The sequence below is a fragment of the Rhinopithecus bieti genome, unplaced genomic scaffold (assembly GCF_001698545.2).
Source record: "Rhinopithecus bieti isolate Rb0 unplaced genomic scaffold, ASM169854v2 scaffold_28822, whole genome shotgun sequence".
NCBI lineage: Eukaryota > Metazoa > Chordata > Mammalia > Primates > Cercopithecidae > Rhinopithecus > Rhinopithecus bieti.
Window position 1 is genome coordinate 1 of NW_016812536.1, and position 19,164 is coordinate 19,164.

The 19,164-nt window shown below is 52.2% G+C and overlaps 3 protein-coding genes across 7 annotated transcripts in view; 1 reads left to right on the forward strand and 2 right to left on the reverse strand.

The window, feature by feature from the left end:
* Window positions 1-57: 57 nt before the first annotated feature.
* Window positions 58-3,684, reverse strand: LOC108545019 (carnitine O-palmitoyltransferase 1, muscle isoform). Of its 2 annotated transcripts, none has more exons than XM_017896426.1 (7): window positions 3,314-3,684; window positions 2,595-2,754; window positions 2,121-2,260; window positions 1,651-1,828; window positions 1,330-1,431; window positions 992-1,129; window positions 58-906 (listed from the first exon to the last, which is right to left on the reverse strand). In XM_017896426.1, the coding sequence occupies exons 2-7, from the start codon at window positions 2,733-2,735 to the stop codon at window positions 823-825; spliced, it is 783 nt and encodes a 260-aa protein (XP_017751915.1). In that variant the 5' UTR covers window positions 2,736-2,754; window positions 3,314-3,684; the 3' UTR covers window positions 58-822. The 2 variants fall into 2 exon arrangements, with proteins under 2 accessions (XP_017751915.1, XP_017751914.1); XM_017896425.1 differs by having other exon boundaries at window positions 3,203-3,684.
* A 105-nt stretch (window positions 3,685-3,789) lies between these two features.
* Window positions 3,790-8,083, reverse strand: CHKB (choline kinase beta). Its single transcript, XM_017896423.1, has 11 exons — window positions 7,525-8,083; window positions 7,215-7,323; window positions 6,717-6,830; window positions 6,354-6,487; window positions 5,387-5,482; window positions 5,181-5,239; window positions 5,013-5,094; window positions 4,797-4,905; window positions 4,550-4,653; window positions 4,249-4,330; window positions 3,790-4,079 (listed from the first exon to the last, which is right to left on the reverse strand). The coding sequence occupies exons 1-11, from the start codon at window positions 7,746-7,748 to the stop codon at window positions 4,005-4,007; spliced, it is 1,188 nt and encodes a 395-aa protein (XP_017751912.1). The 5' UTR covers window positions 7,749-8,083; the 3' UTR covers window positions 3,790-4,004.
* Window positions 8,084-8,106: 23 nt separating this feature from the next.
* Window positions 8,107-19,164, forward strand: part of LOC108545020 (uncharacterized) — a 22,520-nt gene continuing 11,462 nt past the window's right edge. The window contains exons 1-4 of one of the 4 annotated variants that reach the window (XM_017896429.1): window positions 9,605-11,147; window positions 11,662-11,772; window positions 11,974-12,082; window positions 12,401-12,685. In XM_017896429.1, coding sequence (XP_017751918.1) covers window positions 11,143-11,147; window positions 11,662-11,772; window positions 11,974-12,082; window positions 12,401-12,421 — 246 coding nt within the window. In that variant the 5' untranslated portion in view covers window positions 9,605-11,142 and the 3' untranslated portion in view covers window positions 12,422-12,685. Of the gene's footprint in view, window positions 8,351-9,599; window positions 11,148-11,661; window positions 11,773-11,973; window positions 12,083-12,400; window positions 12,686-19,164 lie in introns of those variants that run through there. The other 3 variants (XM_017896428.1, XM_017896427.1, XR_001890007.1) reach the window with 3 other exon arrangements.

A 19,164-nucleotide genomic window follows, 5' to 3' on the forward strand; every position in this document is an offset into this window, starting at 1 on the left:
TCACCGTGTTAGGATGGTCTCGATCTCCTGACCTCGTGATCGACCTGCCTCGGCCTCCCAAGGTGCTGGGATTACAGGCGTGAGCCACTGCATCTGGCCTGAGCTGCCTTTTTATAACCTATTTTATGTGCTTGTATTCTACTTATTTTGCTTTGACAAAGGGGTTCTACCACTAAAAAGCAGTTTAAAACCTCTGGTATGGACAAGTTGTGTGTAAGTTCCTGGAAGGACAGCTTGTGGAGGGGAATTCTGATAGACTCTGGCAAGTCAAGTGTGCTTTGGACAGTGGGAAAGGAGAGAAGAGGCGTGCCATACAGCCTGGGTGGCTGGGAGACCCAGAGACTCAGAAGGGCCAGTTACATGGGGCAGAGGCAGACTGTGACCTCCTGAGCTCTGAAAGCAGCGGCCTGGCCTTCATTCTGCTGTCCGGCTCTGCAGAGGGACACAAAGCAAGACATGTTCTAGACAACTCCCTGGTTATGGTGTCAGGGCAGCTGTAAACCCATGGCCAGGAGGCCAGTGAGGAAACCAAGGAAAGAGGTGACAGAGCCTGAGCTGGGCAGGGGCAGTGACCCTGGGACTCTGAGAGTGGCGGTGGCAGGCTGGGGGTCTCCACTCTCCTCATCCTCAGGATCTCCACTGCCCCACAGCTGCTTCTGGACTCTTCTAGGATCTCCTCTCCCTCTGCCCTTTCCCTCAGGCCTCACTCCATAACCCCCACTTGCCCACGGAAGCTGCTACCAGAGCTCCGGGCTATCCTCCAGGTCCTCTGCCTTGGAGCTGGATCAGAGCGAGGACGCGCGGGGGCCTGGGGGCTCCAGTTCATACCATGACATAGTAGTTGCTGTTCACCACGAGAGGGCTCCTGCCGCGAAGGTAGATGTACTCTTCCCACCAGTCACTCACCTGTGGGCAGGTGGAAGCTTAGAGCTGGGGCAGGGGCAGCCAGGACACATGGCAGGTGACAGTGAGCCCAGGGGCACAAACTTACATAGTTACTCGCCCACCATGACTTGAGCACCAGGTATTTCTGCAGCCTGGGGGCAGTCTTGTTCTGGAATTCTTTGGCCAGCACCTCCATGCGGTAATATTCCTCATCATCCAACAAGGGGCGCACAGACTCTAGGTACTGTCCAGCCAGTTATCATCACCGAGGGGTCAGATGGCGAGGGTTGCCTCTATCTTCATCCTCTTCCCACCTCTTCCTCCTCACCCAGCCCCATTATTCTCAAGCCCTTAAGGCCACTCTTTGCACAGAACCTTATATTTGGAAACATCTCCTGAATCCAGCCTCCCCTGCCCACCGGGATGCCCAAGCGAGGCCCTCACCCGCTGAATTGTGGCTGACACCCTGGGCACAGGAAGCTTGGGCAGAGATGTCTGGAAGCTGTAGAGCATGGGGTGCCGGCTGGATAGAAGGCGGACACACATCTGGGGGTACACAGCAGAGTGCTGGGGTGGGAGCCAGTGGCAAGAATGGAAACCAACCAGCACCTCCCTGAGACCCTCAGAACCATCCCAGCCCCTCCGGGATAAACCACACCACAGGCACCAGTGCCCTGTCGGCCTCTCCCCTCCAGCTCAGAACCCTAAAGGAGGCCAAAGCGTCTCAACCCAGGTGCCTGAACCCCTCCACTGACTGCTGCTCACAGCCCAGATCCTGGTCAAGTTGCTGGTCTTGCCATGCATCTCAAACATCCACCCATGGTAGGAGAGAAGCAGCTTCAGGGTTTGGCGGAAAAAGAAGATGCCCGTCACCCAGACGCCCGTGGAGAAGATGGCCATGCTGAGAAGTGCCCGGGTCTGCGGGGTCTGGTAGGGGCCACACCTATTGGAGAGGGGGCAAAGGCTGCAGGGGGTCCTCCTGAGGCCAGCCTCCGGTGGCTGTGAACTGTCTCAGGGGAGACATCAAGGGGAAGAACCTCCCTGGGCACGCTCAAGTCTGACTGCAACCAATAAGAGTTGATATAGGACTAAGACAATGGTTGTCATAGGGGAGGGCTGCCTTGTGACTGCCAATGGCTATTGTCCTGTATCTGCCCAGCTCAGGAACCTCAGCCTCAGGAGCTGGGCTCAGCCCTCCCTGGTGACACCTGTGCCCTTCCAGTTTCACTCCTTACCCCTGAGGGAGGCATCTCTGGATGCAACCGACTAGCCCCAAGGAGACGTCCACGTTGCAGAAGGAGGAACCCATTGTTGCCATGACGACGACCAGCCAGCTGGTGGGGCTGCCAGGGTACACGCCCCTGAGGATGCCATTCTGTGGGCAGAAACAGGAGCCCTTATGGAGCCGGAGGGCGTGAGGTTATCCTGCCTGTGAAGTCTTGGAACCCGGCTCCTGGTCTTGGCCTGGACGGCTTTCTCTCCTGATGCCCTGCTGTGCTCCTTCCTCCTCCACACCCACAGCTCCCTGTGTCCGACCACATCCTGTGCACCCCTCTGGCGTCTGTACTTCCAGAACCTGTACCGGGCGGAACTGCCAGCCAAGGAGGCAGTGAGGGACCCTAACAAAGCGGTTAACAGCCGACAGCCGGCCTCTGCCTCCGCCGTGAGCGCTCCGTTCTGCACCTGCTGGGAGAAGCACCTGTGCGCACCTTGATGCGGATCAGGCGTTTCTTCCAGGAGTTGATCCCAGACAGGTAGACGTGTTTCAGGGCCTCCCGACTGAGCCGGAAGTCGACCCCATCTGGGGTCACCGTGAACTGGAAGGCCACGGCCTGGTGCGCTTCCGCCATCCTGGGGGTTGGTCGGCACCTAGGACGGGGGCAGGCGGGTGCGCGGGCGCGCTTAGGCCGGCCCCGCGCCAGCTGCGCCGAGACGCCCCCAGCCAGTCCGCGACCCCTCGCACCCCCCACCCCGCGACTAGCGGCTGCCCCCGGCCCGCGCCCCCCGCCAGGCCAACCGCCGCCAAATCCTCGCGCCAGCCTTCCGGGTGCGCACAGCCACTGTGGCGCAGGGGGTTTGGGCCTTGAAAGCTCCAGGAGCCCCAAGGACGGTGAAGTGCAGCCTGGAGTGGGGGGCGTCAGCGAGGGCGCGGGCAGGGGAGAGAAGCGCCCCTGGAAGCGGAGTGGCCTGGACAGAGGCAGGGTTCGGGCACCCGCCCTTCCCCGCCCGACCACGCGGGCCCCAGCGCCGTCCTCGCCCCTGTGCAGGGCTGGGGGCCCAGACCCCCGCGGGCTGCCCTGCGCCGGCCCCTACTCACAGCTCAGGTTCGCTCCTGTCCGTGCGTGGGGCCAGCCACTCTGGCCCGTGTCCCCACGTCCTTCAGGCCTAGCCACCCCCGCCCCGCCCTCACCAGGAACCTGACACCTACTCCCAAATCGGGGTCGGGAAAAACGTGGGGCGGGAACCAGACCACCCGCCTTCCGCGGTGGGAATTGCAGGGCAGGGCTGGGTTTCTGCGCCGGGAAGGTTGCTCAAAGGTCTGGGAGCCTGGGGGGCCCCAGAGAGTCTCGTGAGGATGGTGGCATTAGAGCTAAAAATAGCCAAATGTAGGGGAAAGGTCACCGATGTGTCAGCTGTGCCTGTTCTGGGATGGCTGGTGCTCTGGGCGGCACCCCCACCTCAGGGTCCTCTTCATACCCCCATCACTCTCCTTCTCCTCCCCAAGTCCTAGTATTTACTATTCTAAGCTGGAGCCAGGGGAGTGGGGAGGGATGGGGGACCCCAATTGGCAGCATGAACCCTAATCACTTCCAAGCCCACAGCACTGAAGAGTCCCTTTGTGTGTACTGCTTGGTTTGGTACTTTCTGCTGCTGCTGCTCGGCAGGGCCAGGACAGGGTGCCAAGGAAGAAGTTTGTTTATTGTGTTAGATACACAGCACAGGGCTCTGGCCTGCCAGCCATGGAGACCTACTCAAACTCAGGGAGAGGTCGGTCTCCTGAACCTCAGTTTCACTTGGGGGCTCAGCCCAGTCCCCACAGCCTTCTGCCCGTTGCTCCTCCCTCCAAAGTCCCGCCCTGGAGGCTCCAGGAGAAATCCAAGGAGTGGGAGGGTGGAGAGTCAGGATGAGGAGTGGACACTGGTCAGCTGCCCCTTCTGCTGGAAGTAGAACTGGAACCGAGACTGGGCATAGTCCTAGGGAAGGAAACCCACCCCACACAGTGGTGAGAAGACGTGGGACCAGCATTCTGCACCCACCTCAGGCTGCCCACAGCCACCCAGGACTCCCCAGGCCTCCTGGGAGAGTGTGGCTGCTGCTGCTCCCCAGCCCCCAGCTAGCATTCCCATTCCCAGGGTCACTTACCAAGTAACCAAATTCTATGGTGGACATGGACGCCTGCAGGATGGACCACAGACCCCAGAAGAAATGGGACGCCAGAGCATACCTGGGGGGAGGGCAGGAAAAGTAGGGGCATTCAAAAGCGTATCTGGCACTGCTTGGATCCCCTCACCCAGGCTAGCCAATCCCTACAGTTTTAACTTCTCCCCCACTGTCCTAACCCCACTCTGCACAACCACCTTCCCTGCAGCTTGATTAATCTGCCTCTTCCCCAATCCCCCTTTCCTCTGCTCTGCCCTACCCCACCCTGCTCCTCCTTTCTCACCGACTGACTTCTACCAGCAAATCTTCTTCCAGTTTTCTCTGCTCCTCTTGGGAGAGGGTCTCACCTTTCTTTGCCTCTGCCAGGTAATGGCGAATAAAATGCAGCTACGATCAACGGCCAAGAGTCAGGAATTGGGGAGACTGTGGAGTATTTCCCAGGTAACATCCTTTCCGGCCATTCCTTCCAGACTCCACCTCCCTCCTTCCTCACAGGATGGGTCCTGCTCCCCAGCCTCTGGCCCACATACCTGCTCTCCTTGAGTGGGGTAGTCTGTGGGCCTTGCTTTGTAGAAAGGCCATTCCTCGTGAGTATAATCATAAACCCACTCACAAAAATGGTTCCCAATGTCAAAGCCCCTGGGAGAATAAGGTGGACATTCAGTCCCCAAATGCCCTGGGCAGCTGGCCTGTTTTCAAGTGCCCTATGGGAACAGACCTATGGGAAGCCATCTTTCCAGCCTCACCTATAGTTATAACTGCTGTACTCGAAGTCCACCAGCATGAGGCTGTCAGCATTTTCTGGCTCTGAGAGCAGCAAGATGTTCCCTGGGGGAATGGGGTGAGGTTCTGCTCACTCCAGAGCCCTCTGGCTCCTCCATCTTGGGTTGGGAGACTCAGATGCCTTCTCCTACCTTCCTGGATGTCATTGTGGCAGAAGACGACTGGCGATGGGGTAGACTCTAGTAACTTCCTGCAGGGGTATGGGAGCATGGGTCCTGAGCAGGAGTGACTAGAGAAGGATCAGAGCCACACTAACAGGCCAGGCCCTGACACCAGGCCTCAGCAAATACTGGAAGGGCGGACACCATTACCATTAGCTTGTCCTGCCTGCCCTCACCTGAGGTTGCCCATCTCATCCTTCAGGCTGTACATCTCCAGCAGGTTCATCTCAGGGAGGCCAGTTGGGGGCAGGTCCTGGATCTGTTTTAGGTACCTGAAGCCCAAAGAATAGGATACACTGGCTCTGCTATTTCCCATCTGTCTCCTATCTACCCCTCAGGCCAGACTACTGCACCCCTGTTCCTATCACTGTGTGACTTGTCTGGCAATCATTTCTTCTTTCTTTTGAGATGGAGTCTTACTCTGTCACCCAGGCTGGAGTGCTGTGGCACGATCTCGGCTCACTGCAACCTCTGCCTCCCTGGTTCAAGCAATTCTCCTGCCTCAGCCTCCCGAGTAGCTGGGACTACAGGTGCACGCAGACATGCCTGGCTAATTTTTTGTATTTTAATAGAGAGAGGGTTTCACCAGCTGGTCTCGAACTCCTCAGCTCAGGCAATCTGCTTGCTTCAGCCGCCCAAAGTGCTAGGATTACAGGCATGAGCCACCGTGCCTGGCCTTGGCAATCATTTATTTTCTTTTTTTGTTTGTTTTTTTGAGACAGAGTCTTGCTGTGTCACCTAGGCTGAAGTGCAATAGCATGATCTCAGCTCACTGCAACCTCCGCCTCTTGGGCTCAAGTGATCCTCCCACCTCAGCCTCCTGAGCAGCTGGGATTACAGGTGCCTGCCACCACGCCGGGCTAATTTTTGTATTTTTAGTAGAGATGGCATTTTGCCATGTTGGCTAGGGCGGTCTTGGAACTCTTGACCTCAAGTGACTCACCCACCTCGGCTCCCAAAGTTCTGAGATTACAGGCATGAGGCACTGCATGGGGCCTCTGGCAAGCATTTCAAAGCCTGTTCTGTGAGAGCCCATGATATCAAATCCTCTCAAGTGGAGGGCTGGATGGAGCCCCCGACACATCTGCTGGCAAAGAGGTTCAGCTCCGGTGTACAGGAGCCCTGAGGAGGCTCCTGACTCACCGCTCCATGGTCCCAAACAACCAGTGGGGCTCCTTGGTGAAAGGCATCTCCATGCCATGGAATTGCGCCATCTTCGTGGCAATGGCTGCTGACAACACTGGCTCTCGAAGCTCTTGAGTTTTCAATGGCCGGCTCTGCACCCAGGAAGCTATCAGGGTGGTGATGGGGCTGGGGCAGGAGGGGGAAGGATTGGGGCAATGGGGGGAGGTCCGGTGTGGGGGGAAATTCCCTACTTGGGGTGAGGGATGTGAAGGCAGACATTGGGCACTGGGGTAGGCTTAGGGAGTGGAGGTGCCTTGGGGAGGAGAGGGTAGGACTGGGCTTGTACTGGGATGGGAGGAGAGGGTAGGACTGGGCTCGTACTGGGATGTACTGTTCCAGCCGGCCCTCTGGGAAGACTCCATACAGCTGGGGCCCCAGCGACCGCTCCGCAAGGATGGCGAACATCACGCTTTCCAGCACCAGGGAGTCCACGCCCTGGAAAAGGATGGATAGCGAAAGGGCCAAGGCAAAGTGGCACAGGGACAGACATGAGGGCTTGCTTTCCTCCCACCAGAGCTGGGACTTCTGGTCCAATTGCCTGGAGGCTCTGGAGCAGGGCTCTAGCGTTGGTCTGTTTTTATTTAGAGATGGCGTCTCACTATGTTGTTCAGGCTGGTCTGGAACTCCTGTGCTCAAGTGATCCTCTCGCCTCAGCCTCCCAAAGCGCTGGGAATACAGGCCCAGGCTTCAGTGTGAGAAGGTGTTACTCAGACTGTGAGCCTCGGTGTCCTTAGCTGCGCAATGGGGACAATACTACCCGCATCCCGTAATCGACAGGCCCTAAAGCCACTGGCGCTGCGGCGCTCACACCCCCCTCACCTGCAGGATGGCTCCGTACAGCCGCAGCAGCACCTCCCGGGGCTCCTCGCCAACGCTGGGCAGGTGGTCCGGGAGCGAGCAGCGGAAGAGCAGGTTGCTGAGGCCTCCGCTGCAGACCCACACCAGGCGCGCTCAGTCCGCGGGTGGCCCCACCTGCCGCGGCCCCGGCCCCCTCCCGGCCAGGCCGGCCCCGGCCCCGCCCCAGGCGCGGGCGCAAGAAGGGGGCGAAAACATGGAGCATCCTGAGGGCCCCGCGGCTGACCCCTGACCCCGATCCGCGCACCGGAGAGGCTGACCCCTGACCTCCCACCTCACGGGGTAAACCCTCAGCTCCTCGGGCTGCACTCGGCGCCAGGCCCCGCCCAAGTACTCCCGGCACCACTGGTAGGCTCGGCGCTCGGCGTCACGCGACAGCGACGAGGCGCGCCGCCGTTTTGGGGTAGTGTCCGGGCACTTAGACGGCTGCAAGCCGTCTTTGGCCAGGCAGCCGCCAACAGCCCCGCCTCCGGCCACAGCTGTCCCCTCGGCCGCCATGGCGCGGGATCCACCGGGCCCCAAGCCCAGCTGCGCTCCGCTCCCTTCGGACGGGCTCGGTTCCTTCCGGCCGCGCTCGACTCCTCTTCCGGCCGGCCTGAGCTTCTCCGGTCATACTCGGGTCTCTCCGGCTCTATTCGGCTCATGGCTGCGGCGCTCGGCTCTCTCCGTGCCTCGGCCCGGGGGCTCTTTCCGAAGGCCGAACTCCGCTTGTCTCCGCCGTGCCCCGCCCCTATGGGCAAGGACCAATGGCCTCTCTCTGGGCGGGGCGGCTGTTGGACGGCCTGGGCCAATCCGGGGCGCCGGGGGCCAATCAGGAGGTGGAGCGGCGCGTGCGCGGGGAGAGGTAGCGTCCGGAAGACCCGAGAGAAAGAGCTGCGCCATTGTCCCGTGGGGGCCGGAGGGGCGGCGGTGCGGCGGCTGCACCTGCAGCTCCGGTGGGAGGGCTCCCTTGCCGGGCCCTCTTCCCCGACCTCTGGGGCGCTCCGACGAGGAAGAGCCGCCCAGCGCGCGTCCGTCCTGAGCGTGGGTGAGGCCTGGAGGAGGCGCGCGCGCTAGGCAGGGCTGCACACCGCGGGCAGAGTGCTGGATGCGGGCACCCGGTGGGTACGCAGTAAACATTTGCTGAAGGAATATGGCCCTTGGGACAGTTCGATGACTCCAGGTGCATAACTCCCCAGTCACACGAGGACTCCCCTGTCCGGTAGAACCGCGCCTCCGAGGAGGCTTTTGCTGCCCTGCTTGAGATGCGCGTCTTCATTCATTCCCCTCTCCCCCATCCTCCTCGTCTCCTCCAGGCCTAGAACTAATTACAGAGTCAAACCCAAGAGCGGAAGGTGAAGACTGGCAGCTTGCCGCAGCCCCCTTCTCGGCCTGCGCACCTCACATTGAGGGCGCCCCGATTTAAACACGTGCCTCCTGCGTTTCTGCTTCTGCCCCAGGCTGGTGTGGCGACCAGCAGCGCTGGACCTACAGGGATCCGTGGCGGTGTCTGTCGAACCATGGTGTTCTTTGGGGCATCTGACTAGAGTATTGTTTGATTTGATAACCAGAAAGAAATCAAAAATTGGTGATCACAAGGCTAATGTCACTTGCTGCAGTGGAAAATCATGATCATTCTGTTTAAATCTGCGTCAGTTTTGAGACTTAGAGCCCATTAATTGACAAGGAGGCTTGGTTCCTCTCAGGAAGGATCTTACAATACCAGCATCTGAGCATATACCAAAAAATACTCCCCCAATCCTTCCCTAAAGGGACCTAGAGCCACTTTAAAAAGTAACTGGGCCGGGCGCGGTGGCTCACGCCTGTACTCCCAGCATTTTGGGAGGCTGAGGCGGGCGGATCACTTGAGGTCAGGAGTTTGAGACCAGCCTGGCCAACATAGCGAAACCCTGTCCCTACTAAAAATACAAAATTATTCAGGCCTGGTGGTGTGTGCCTGTAATTCCAGCTATTCGGGAGGCTGAGGCAGGAGAATCTGTTGAACCCAGGCCTTGTTGCAGCAAGCCACTGCACTCCAGCCTGAGCGACAGAACGAGACTCTGTCTCAAAAAAAAAAAAAAGATTCTGGCTGGGGGCAGTGGATCACACTTGTAATCCCTGCACTTTGGGAAGCTGAGGTAGGAGGATCGTTTGAGCCCAGGAGTTTGAGACCAGCCTGGGCAACATAGCAAGAAGCTGTCTTTACAAAAAATTAAAAGATTAGCTGGGCCTAGTGGCAGGTGCCTGTGGTTCCAGCTACTCTGGATACTGAGGTGAGAGAATCACTTAAGCCCAGGAGGTCAAGGCTGCAGTGACTTGTGTTCACACCACTGTACTCCAGCCTGAGCAACACATCAAGACCCTGTCTGACCAACAACAACAAAAACACACCAAAAAAACTAGTTTACTTTGGAAAAAGGACTATCTAGATCTTTCAAGGGCAGGTAGATACAGGATCTGAGCTGACACTCTTACCAGGACCCCTGACGCATCATGGCCCTCTCATTAGGGTACAGGTGTATGGAAATCAGATGATAATCAGAATCCCAACCCAAGTCCTGTGGTTACTTCTCTGGTTTCAATGCATACTTGGGATGTTTGTACCTAGCAGAGGGCCGAGCTTGTACATTGATCCCAGGCCTTTGGTACCATATGGTAAGGAAGAGCAAAGTAGAAGCCTTTGAAACTCTTCACCTACTGAAACCTTTCCAGGATCATAAGTCAGAAACGATCCTGCATTCCAGGTATAGTTACAGAGGTATTTCGCCCTCAAAGACTTACAAAGCGGTGGTCACCATTTCATCCTTTCAATTAACCTGAATGGCTCCTGCTAAGTCTTGGTGGATTCAAGTAAATGATGTTATCAGGCACAAACTTAGCCAAGTCGTGTCCCCGATCACACAGCTGTGCTAAGTGTGGTATCTTTCCTGGAACCGGTGAATGCACCTCCGGCACTCAATGCAATTATTGACTTGGTGAACATTCTTTTCAATTCCCAGTGGTAAAGAGGATTGAAAGCACTTCACATGTATATGGGAAGGACAGCTCTATAAATTGTCTTGCTTCGTGCTGTTTGAACTCTCCTATTCTCTTGTCACAATAGTCCTTAGGTAGCTTACCTATATTCCATGTAACACTGATGATGTCATTACCAATTGGACCTTAGGCCGCTTGTCATCTATATTCCATGTAACACTGATGACATGATAAGTTGGACCTTAGGCCGCTTGTCATCTATATTCCATATAACACTGATGACATCATACCAGTTGGACCTTAGGCCGCTTAGTGGTATTCCATATAACATCGATGACATCATACTAGTTGGACACGGTGAAGAAGGAAGTGCTCTGGCCTTGTTAAGGCAACGCATGTGAGAGGATGAGCGAGAAGCCCTCAGAAGTTCTGCAGCCTGCCATATCAGTGACATTTTCAGGGGTGCAACGTTTGAGGGTGAGCCAGGGACAAGTGACTGCATCCTGCATCCTTATAAGGAAGAAAGAGGCACAGCATTGATGCACCTCTGTGTTTTGGAGTCAGCATGCACTGCACTAGGGGATACCTCTCTGACCCCTTTATTGGGTAATGGGAAAACTTCCAGCTTTGAGTAGGACCCAGAGAAAAAGAGGACTCTGCTAAAGATTTGGATTGGGAGATGGGCTTCCCTGCTGCGTAGATCCAGTGGGTTACCGGGGGGCTTATTTGGAGTAGGAAGGACCCCATATGGCACCTCTGGCAAACTCCAACGGAAGAGTTGCAGTGCAGTGTCCTAGAGTTCTTGGACAAGACCATGCCTTCTGCAGCAGAGAACTACTCACCAAGTGAAAGCAGTATCAGGCACACTACCAGACCCAAGTAGAGACTGAGCACCTTCTGGTGGGGCATCAGTGACCTTGCAACAGAGTCTGCCCAAATGAGGTATTGTCAGATCCTCCAAGTCCGTAGGTCAGAGGCTCAGTAGCAATTGATTGTGCAATGAAAAAGGCAGCCTTGGGCTTGGACCCAAGCCTGTCTAGTGGGTAACAGCCATTTCCAGGAAGAGGTGGCGGTGTGGCGCCACCTCTGCTTTGCGCTGGTATTTCTCTCTTAGACAAAACAAACAAACATTCTGGTCTGGTTCATGTATGGGTCCGTTTGATGTGTTGATATGAACTGAAAATGAACCACAGGTACACTACAGTCCCATTCAGGGTGACCCTAAAGGACAATAATAGGAAATCCTCCATGGGGCTGAGCTTTCAGCAGTTCATGTGGATATCCATTTTGTAGGGAGGGAGCAGACAGAGTAGTAGCCTGAGGGAGGGACGCATATGAGCTGGATTGTGATGTCCTGCTGGCTCGTCAGGGGCCTGAAAAGGGCAAGAGGGGAAGATGGACCTACAGGAGTAGCCAGACAATATGTGCATCTTTCTGCCTCATGTTAATACTGCAGAGGAGTCACTGAACAGCAGGATGGATGGGATGTCAGTCAGCTGTGCCCCTGGCTCTACCCTCTGCTTGCACAGTGGACTGTCAGTGGAGGCATCATGCAGAAGGAGCACAGGTTAGTGTCACCCAGCACAGGCCTTTTGTCAAGGCTTGTCTCATGATGACTGCTGCTGAAAGTGATCAGTGCTGAGCCCCTGCTGAGACACCATCCCTAGAGCACCCCAACTAATTACTTAGTGGCAAGTTGGTTACAGCCCTTCATCCTTGCTGGAGTTGACACCTGCTCTGGATAAGGGTTTGTCTTCTGTATCCACAGGGTCCCAGGCAGCATCATTATCCAGGCACTTCAAGCATGCTCCGTGTACCAACGTGGGATCATGGATCACATTGCCTCAGGCCAAGAAAGCCATTTTATAGTGAAAGAGGTATGGTAGTGTGTGGATTGCCATGGGATCCACTGCTTCTCTAATATCCTGCGTTACGCAAAAGCCGCTAGGCTACTGGAGAGATGGGATGACTTCCTAAGGGCTTAGCTGAGGTCCTGGTTCTAGGACAGTATCCTGAGGAGTTGGGATCTATACACTGAATCAAAGCCTAACACATGGTGCTCTGCCCCCAGTAGATACATTCTGTGGATCCAGGAACAAAGACACAGGTCCAGGAACCCAAGGGTTGGGATTTGCTGCTTCTCACCATCATTCCCAGGGACTCACACTTAGAATTTGTACATTCTGTCTCCACAGCCTCAGGATCTGCCGGATTAGGGCCTGTTTCCCAGGTAGGAACGCTTCCACAAGGGCACTCCTGTTGGTTGCAGGAAGGATACCTCCACTAAGCCTGAATCGGCAAAGACCACCAGGTTACTCTCAGCTCCTCATACTGGTGGACCAGCAGGCCACAAAGGAGGGGATACTTGATCCTGATAAACAGTGAGGATAGAGCGTGGCTGCTGCGTAATGGGGCAAGCAGGGATTGCTCTGGCACTTCGAAGATTCATCTAGGTCTGTCTTGGTGCTTCCATGCCAAGTAATGACAATGAAAGTTTTTTTTTTTCCTTTTCTTTTCTTTTTTTTTTTTTTTTTTTTGAGATGGAGTCTCGCTCTGTCGCTGAGGCTGGAGTGCAGTGGCCGGATCTCAGCTCACTGGAAGCTCCGCCTCCTGGGTTCACGCCATTCTCCTGCCTCAGCCTCCTGAGCAGCTGGGACTACAGGCGCACGTTGCCACGCCCAACTAATTTTTTGTATTTTTAGTAGAGACGGGGTTTCACCATGTTAGCCAGGATGGTCTCGATCTCCTGACCTTGTGATCTGCCCACCTTGGCCTCCCAAAGTGCTGGGATTACAGGAGTGAGCCACCGCACCTGACTGAAAAGGTCTTTTCAGCAGCCATAGCCTCTAAGGGCTCAGACCCCTCAGGGTGAAGGTCTGGGTGGTGTCACCAGGCAAGCCATGGAGACGAGCTGGAATGCGGGTGAGGGTGAGGCCAAGGAGGAGGTGGCTGCTGAATATCTGTTACTTGGGAGAAGCTGTAGCAGTGGGGATTGTATTTGTTCTGCTAAACCTCTTGTATTAAGGCTTTCATAGGAGTTGTAACTAACCTTTGCTTTGAAGAATCGTGACAGAGCAGACTCAGTGTGGTCGCTGAGTAGATCTGAGGGGTGCAGGAGATGGTGTCTTGACTGATGCCCTCAGCCCACCTTTAACTGCAGGGGACACAGAGCTGCATCTCTGCTGTGTGTCTTTGCACTTCCTGCTCCAGGCCTTCTCTGACACCATGGCAGCCCCCTGAGCCTGTGCCGAGATCGTGCCACTGCACTCCAGCCTGGGCAACAGAGCTAAACTCCATCTCAAAAATAAATAAATAAATAAATAAAGGCTGGGGGGAATACATGCAGGAATGGACTATGAGGATACAAAGCCAAGAATGATTGTAGGTTAGTGTAAATTTATCAACATGGATGCACTTCAAAGAGAATCTGGATTCCATGTTTTGGCTCAAGGCCTGGGAGTAGTTATGACTGTGCCTGGTTGGCTGAGTGAAGCCTGGACTCCTTGGTGGTTTATACGGATGGGAAGATGAGAATGTGGAGTGGATTTGTGATGTATGTGACGTGACCTGGCTGCCACTCTCCTTTCTCTATCCCTTCATTAGACCGTTGTGTAATTTAAAAGAACAGGTTATAAATTTCTTTTCGAGATACAGTCAACAAAATGAAAAGGCAACCCATGGAACGGGAGAAAGTATTTGCAAATCATATATCTGATAAGGAGTTAATATCAAAAATGTATAAGGAACTTACAAAACTCAATAGCAAAAAAGCAAATAACCCAATTTTAAAATGTGCAAAGGACCTGAATAGACATTTCTCCAAAGAAGACATGCAAATGGCCAACAAGTGTATGACAGGGGCCCAACATCACTGATTAGTGATACTGATCACTGCACTCCAGGCTGGGCAGCAGAGCGAGACTCCGTCTTAAAAAAAAAAAAACACTTGGGAGGCCGAGATGGGCGGATCACGAGGTCAAGAGATCGAGACCATCCTGGCTAACACAATGAAACCCCGTCTCTACTAAAAAAATAAAAAAAACTAGCTGGGCGAGGTGGCGGGCGCCTGTAGTCCCAGCTACTCGGGAGGCTGAGGCGTAAACCCAGGAGGCGGAGCTTGCAGTGAGCTGAGATCCGGTCACTGCACTCCAGCCTGGGCGACAGAGCGAGACTCCGTCTCAAAAAAAAAAAAAAAAAAAAAGACAAGAGGTAACAAATGTTGACAAGGAAGTGGAGAAAAGAGAACCCTTGTATACTGTTGGTGAAAAGGTAGATTGGAAGAGCCATGATGGAATACCGTAAAAAATTAAAAATTAAAACAGAACTACCATGCAATCCAGCAATCCCACATCTGGATGTATATCCAGAGGAAATGAAATCAATGTGTTGAAGGATATCTGTACCAGCATGTTCACTGCAGCATTGTTCACAATAGCGAAGATTAGGGAGCAACCTGAGTGTGCGTCAGCAGGTGAATGGATAAAGACCAGGTGTGCGTGCTGACTGGGGATTCTAAAATTATGGGAAAACTGGAAAATCGATAATAGGGGATATGAAACTCACTCACCTTATCCCTAAGGGAGACCACTGTAAAAGTTCTAACTACTTGCAGCATTCAGCTCAAAATTTAGGTTCTCTGACTTATATGCAGTTTGCTCCTTCGGGTCCAGAGGTAGATCCCTGTGGTCCAGTGACTTACAAAAGATTTGTCATTCATCCTCCAACCAACTCGGTGTACACTAGTTTAATCCAATGACTTATAAAACATGTTATGTGTCCCAAACATACAAAGAAAGAGTAAGGGCCAGGCGCGGTGGCTCACGCCTATAATTTCTGCACTTTGGAAGGCTGAGGTGGGCGGACCACCTGAGGTTGGGAGTTAGAGACAAGCCTGACCAACATGGAGAAACCCCACCTCTACTAAAAATACAAAATTAACCAGGCGTGGTGGCGCATGCCTGTAATCCCAGCTACTCGGGAGGCTGAGGCAGGAGAATCGCTTGAACCCAGAAGGTGGAGGTTTCAGTGAGCCGAGATTGTGCCATTGCACTCCAGCCTGGGCAAAAAGCGTGAAACTCTGTCTCAAAAAAACAAAACAGAACAAAAGAGTATGAATCGGGTAAATAAAGACCCCTATTTAGACCCAATCTCTAGTCTGTGGCACTTGCCAAATCCTATTGAGCATAAATAGTGAAGTCCCCTTTCCTGGCAGTGCCGGCTCAGTTTTCTGGAATGTTCCTCTTTGTCTGTTACACTTCGTGTCCACATCTAGGAAGACACTGGAGAGGAACCTTCTTGGAGGCTGCACAGTTTCTTCTATGGGATCAAATGCTTACTGGCTTTTGTAGGGATTACTTTAGGAGCTGAATTGTCAGAGGATTTGACAAACTAGATTGTAGCTTCTTTGGTGATACGATTTCTCCAAATTTTCAGTAGTGACCTTCTAGCTTCATAACATGAGTTGGGAAGTTTTCTGCCTCCTGTTTCCTGAAATTTTTATGTAGGATTAGTATTATTTCTTCCTTAAATATTTGCTAGAATTCATCAATAAGGCAACCTGGATCTGGAGTTTTCTTTGTGGAAGGGTTTTTAATTGGTAATTCAACGTCTTTAATAATTATGAGGCCATTCAGATTTTCTATTTCTTTTGTTCCAGCTTTGGTAATTTGTGTCTTTCAAGAGAATTTGTTCAGGCCGGGCGGGTGGCTCAAGCCTGTAATCCCAGCACTATTGGGAGCCGAGACGGGCGATCACGAGGTCAAGCGATGATCGAGGACCATCCCTGGCTAATACGGTGAAACCCATCTCTACTAAAAAAAATACAAAACAAACTACTAGCCGGCGCGGTGGCCGGGCGCCTATAGTCCCCAGCTACTCGGAGGCTGAGGCGCAGGAGAATGGCGGGAACCGGAGGCCGGAGCTTGCATGAGCTGAGATCCGGCCACTGCACTCCATCCAGCCTGGCGACAGAGCCGAGACTCCGTCTAAAAAAAAAGGAAAAAAAAAAAAAAAAATTGTTCATTTAATTTACGTTGTCAAGTTTATTGGCATAAAGTTGTTCATAGTTTTATAATTCTTTTAATATCTGCTGAATCTATAATGATACTTGTGCTTTCATTCCTGATAAGGATATTTATGTCTTCTTTTTTCGTGATTAGTCTAGCTAGAGGTTTACCAATTTTATTGAGTTTTTTAAAGAACCAGCTTTTGATTTCATCAATTACCCTCAACTGTGTATATGTTTTTTATTTCATTGATTCTGATCTTTCCTTCTAATTCTTTCTTTCTTTCTTTCTTTCTTTTTCTTTCTTTTTTTCTTTCTTTCTTCCTCCTCCTTCCTTCTTCCTTCTTTCTTTCTTTCTTCTTCTTCTCTCTTCTTCTTCTTCCTCTTCCCCTCTCTCTCTCCTTCCCCTCCCTTCCCCTACCTTCTCCTTTCCTTTCTGACAGGGTCTCACTCTGTTGCCCAGGCTGGAGTCCAGTGGCACTATCACAGCTCACTGCAGCCTTGACCTCCTGGGCTCAAGCAATCCGCCAGCCTCCCAAGTAGCTGGGACTACAGGTGTGTGCCACCACCTGGCTAGTGTGTGTGTGTGTGTGTGTGTGTGTGTGTGTGTGTGTGTGTGTAGTTGGGGTCCCACTGTGTTGCCCCGGCTGGTCTCGAACTCCTGGGCTCATGCTATCCTCCCACCCTGGCCTCCCTGCTGGGATTACAGGCATGAGCCACCACACCTGGCTCATTTATTTTTCTTTCTTTCCAGTCTATTACTTTTAGCCTATCTTAGTGTTTATATTTAACATTTCATTTCTTGAGGTAGTTTATAGTTTGTGTCTCACTTTTTAAATACGTTCTGATAATCTTTGCCTTTCTATCTGAGTTTAGATCATTTCTATTTAATTAAATCATCGATATTATTGGGTTTAAATCTTGCTATTTGTTTTATTTGTCCCATCTTAGTTCCATTTCCACTTCTTTTCTGCTTTCTGATAGATTGATCAAGTATGTTTTAGTATTCTGTTTTATTACCATTCTTAGCTTACTAACTGTATCTTGTAATTTTTTAAATGTTCTTTCTAGGATTTATAATATACATTTTTAACTTGTCGTAGTCTACACTCACATAATGTTATAGCATCTCACATATAATGGAAGAGCCTCCTTACAGCAGTATGTTTTCATTTCTCCCTCCCATCCTCCGTATTGGTGTTGTTATGTTTTACATCTGCATATGTTTTAGGGCTGGGCACGGTGGCTCATACCTGTAATCCCAGCACTTTGGGAGGCCAAGGCTGGAGAATTCTTGAGCCCAGGCATTCGAGACCAGCCTAGCAACATAGTGAGAACCTGTCTGTACAAAAAAATAAAAAATTAGCCAAAAAGGGTGGTATACACCTGTAGTCCCATCTTCTTGGGAGGTGGGAGAATCACATGAGCATGGGAGGTTGGGGCTGCAGTGAGCCATGATCATGCCATTGCACTCCAGCCTGAGCAACACAGTGAGACCCTGTCTCAAAAAGAAAGAAAATATGTGCAAAACCCACGAAACTATAGAGCATAGTCAAGCAGTTTGAAAAGAACCAAATGGAAGTTCTAAAAGGAAAGTTTTAATTTAGTTCAAATTTCGTTGAATTTTAATTTCAACTAAATTAAAAACTTAGTATGCAGCTTTCACAGAAGATTTAAATAACTGAAGAGAGACTTCATGAGCTAAAAGATAAATATGAATAAAGTATACTGAATGCTGCCTGGAAAGACATAGATATGGAAAACCTGGAAGAAGGGTTAAGAGACATAAAGGCTAGAATAGGAAAATCCAACATTAGCCGAATTAGAGTGACAGAAGGAAAAGAGATGGAATGGAGCAGAGGAAATATTTGAAGAGAGAATGGCTATGAAATTTCTAAACTAATGAAAGTAATGTAATTGAGAAATTCATATAAATTTATATAATTGAGAACCTCAGGCAGAAAAAAATACAAAATAAACCCACACCTAGATATACCACATTGAAACTTCAGAACACCAAGGGCCGGGAGCAGTGGCTCACACCTGTAATCACAGCACGTTGGGAGGTTGAGGCAGGCAGATCGTGAGGTCAGGAGATCGAGACCAGCCTGGCTAACATGGTGAAACCCCGTCTCTACTAAAAATACAAAAAATAGCCTGGCGTGGTGGTGGGCGCCTGTAGTCCCAGCTACTCAGGAGGCTGAGGCAGGAGAATGTGGGAAGCGGAGCTTGCAGTGAACTGAGATTGTTTTACTGCACTCCAGCCTGGGAGACAGTGAGACTCTGTCTAAAAAAAAAAGAAAAAGAAGAAACTTCAGAACACTAAAGACAAAAAAGTCCTAAATGCAGCTGGAGATGCATGAAAAATGACCTTCAAGGGAGTGACTGAGAGATGATGCTTTGTAACAACAAGGAAAGCCAGAGGAGGACAATGGATGAGACCTTGGAGGTGATAATGGAAACCAATGACCTGACCCAGAATTCTATATCCTGTAAAATTATCTTTCAGGAACAAGGACAAAATGAAGACATGTTCAGACAAACTGAGTTTACTAGCAAAGATTCTCATTAAAGAAATATTTAAAAGGTGTACTTCAGGCAAAAAGAAGTGGTATCGGCTGGGCGCGGTGGCTCACGCCTGTAATCCCAGCACTTTGGGAGGCGGAGGCGGGTGGATCACGAGGTCAGGAGATTGAGACCATCCTGGCTAACACGGTGAAACCCTGTCTCTACTAAAACTAAAAAATTAGCCGGGTGTGGTGGAGGGCGCCTGTAATTCTAACCACTTGGGAGGCTGAGGCAGGAGAATGGCGTGAACCCAGGAGGCGGAGCTTGCAGTGAGCCGAGCGCCACTGCACTCCAGCCTGGGTGACAGAGTGAGACTCTGTCTAAAAAAAAAAAAAAAAAGGCCGGGCGCAGTGGCTCACGCCTGTGATCCCAGCACTATTGGGAGGC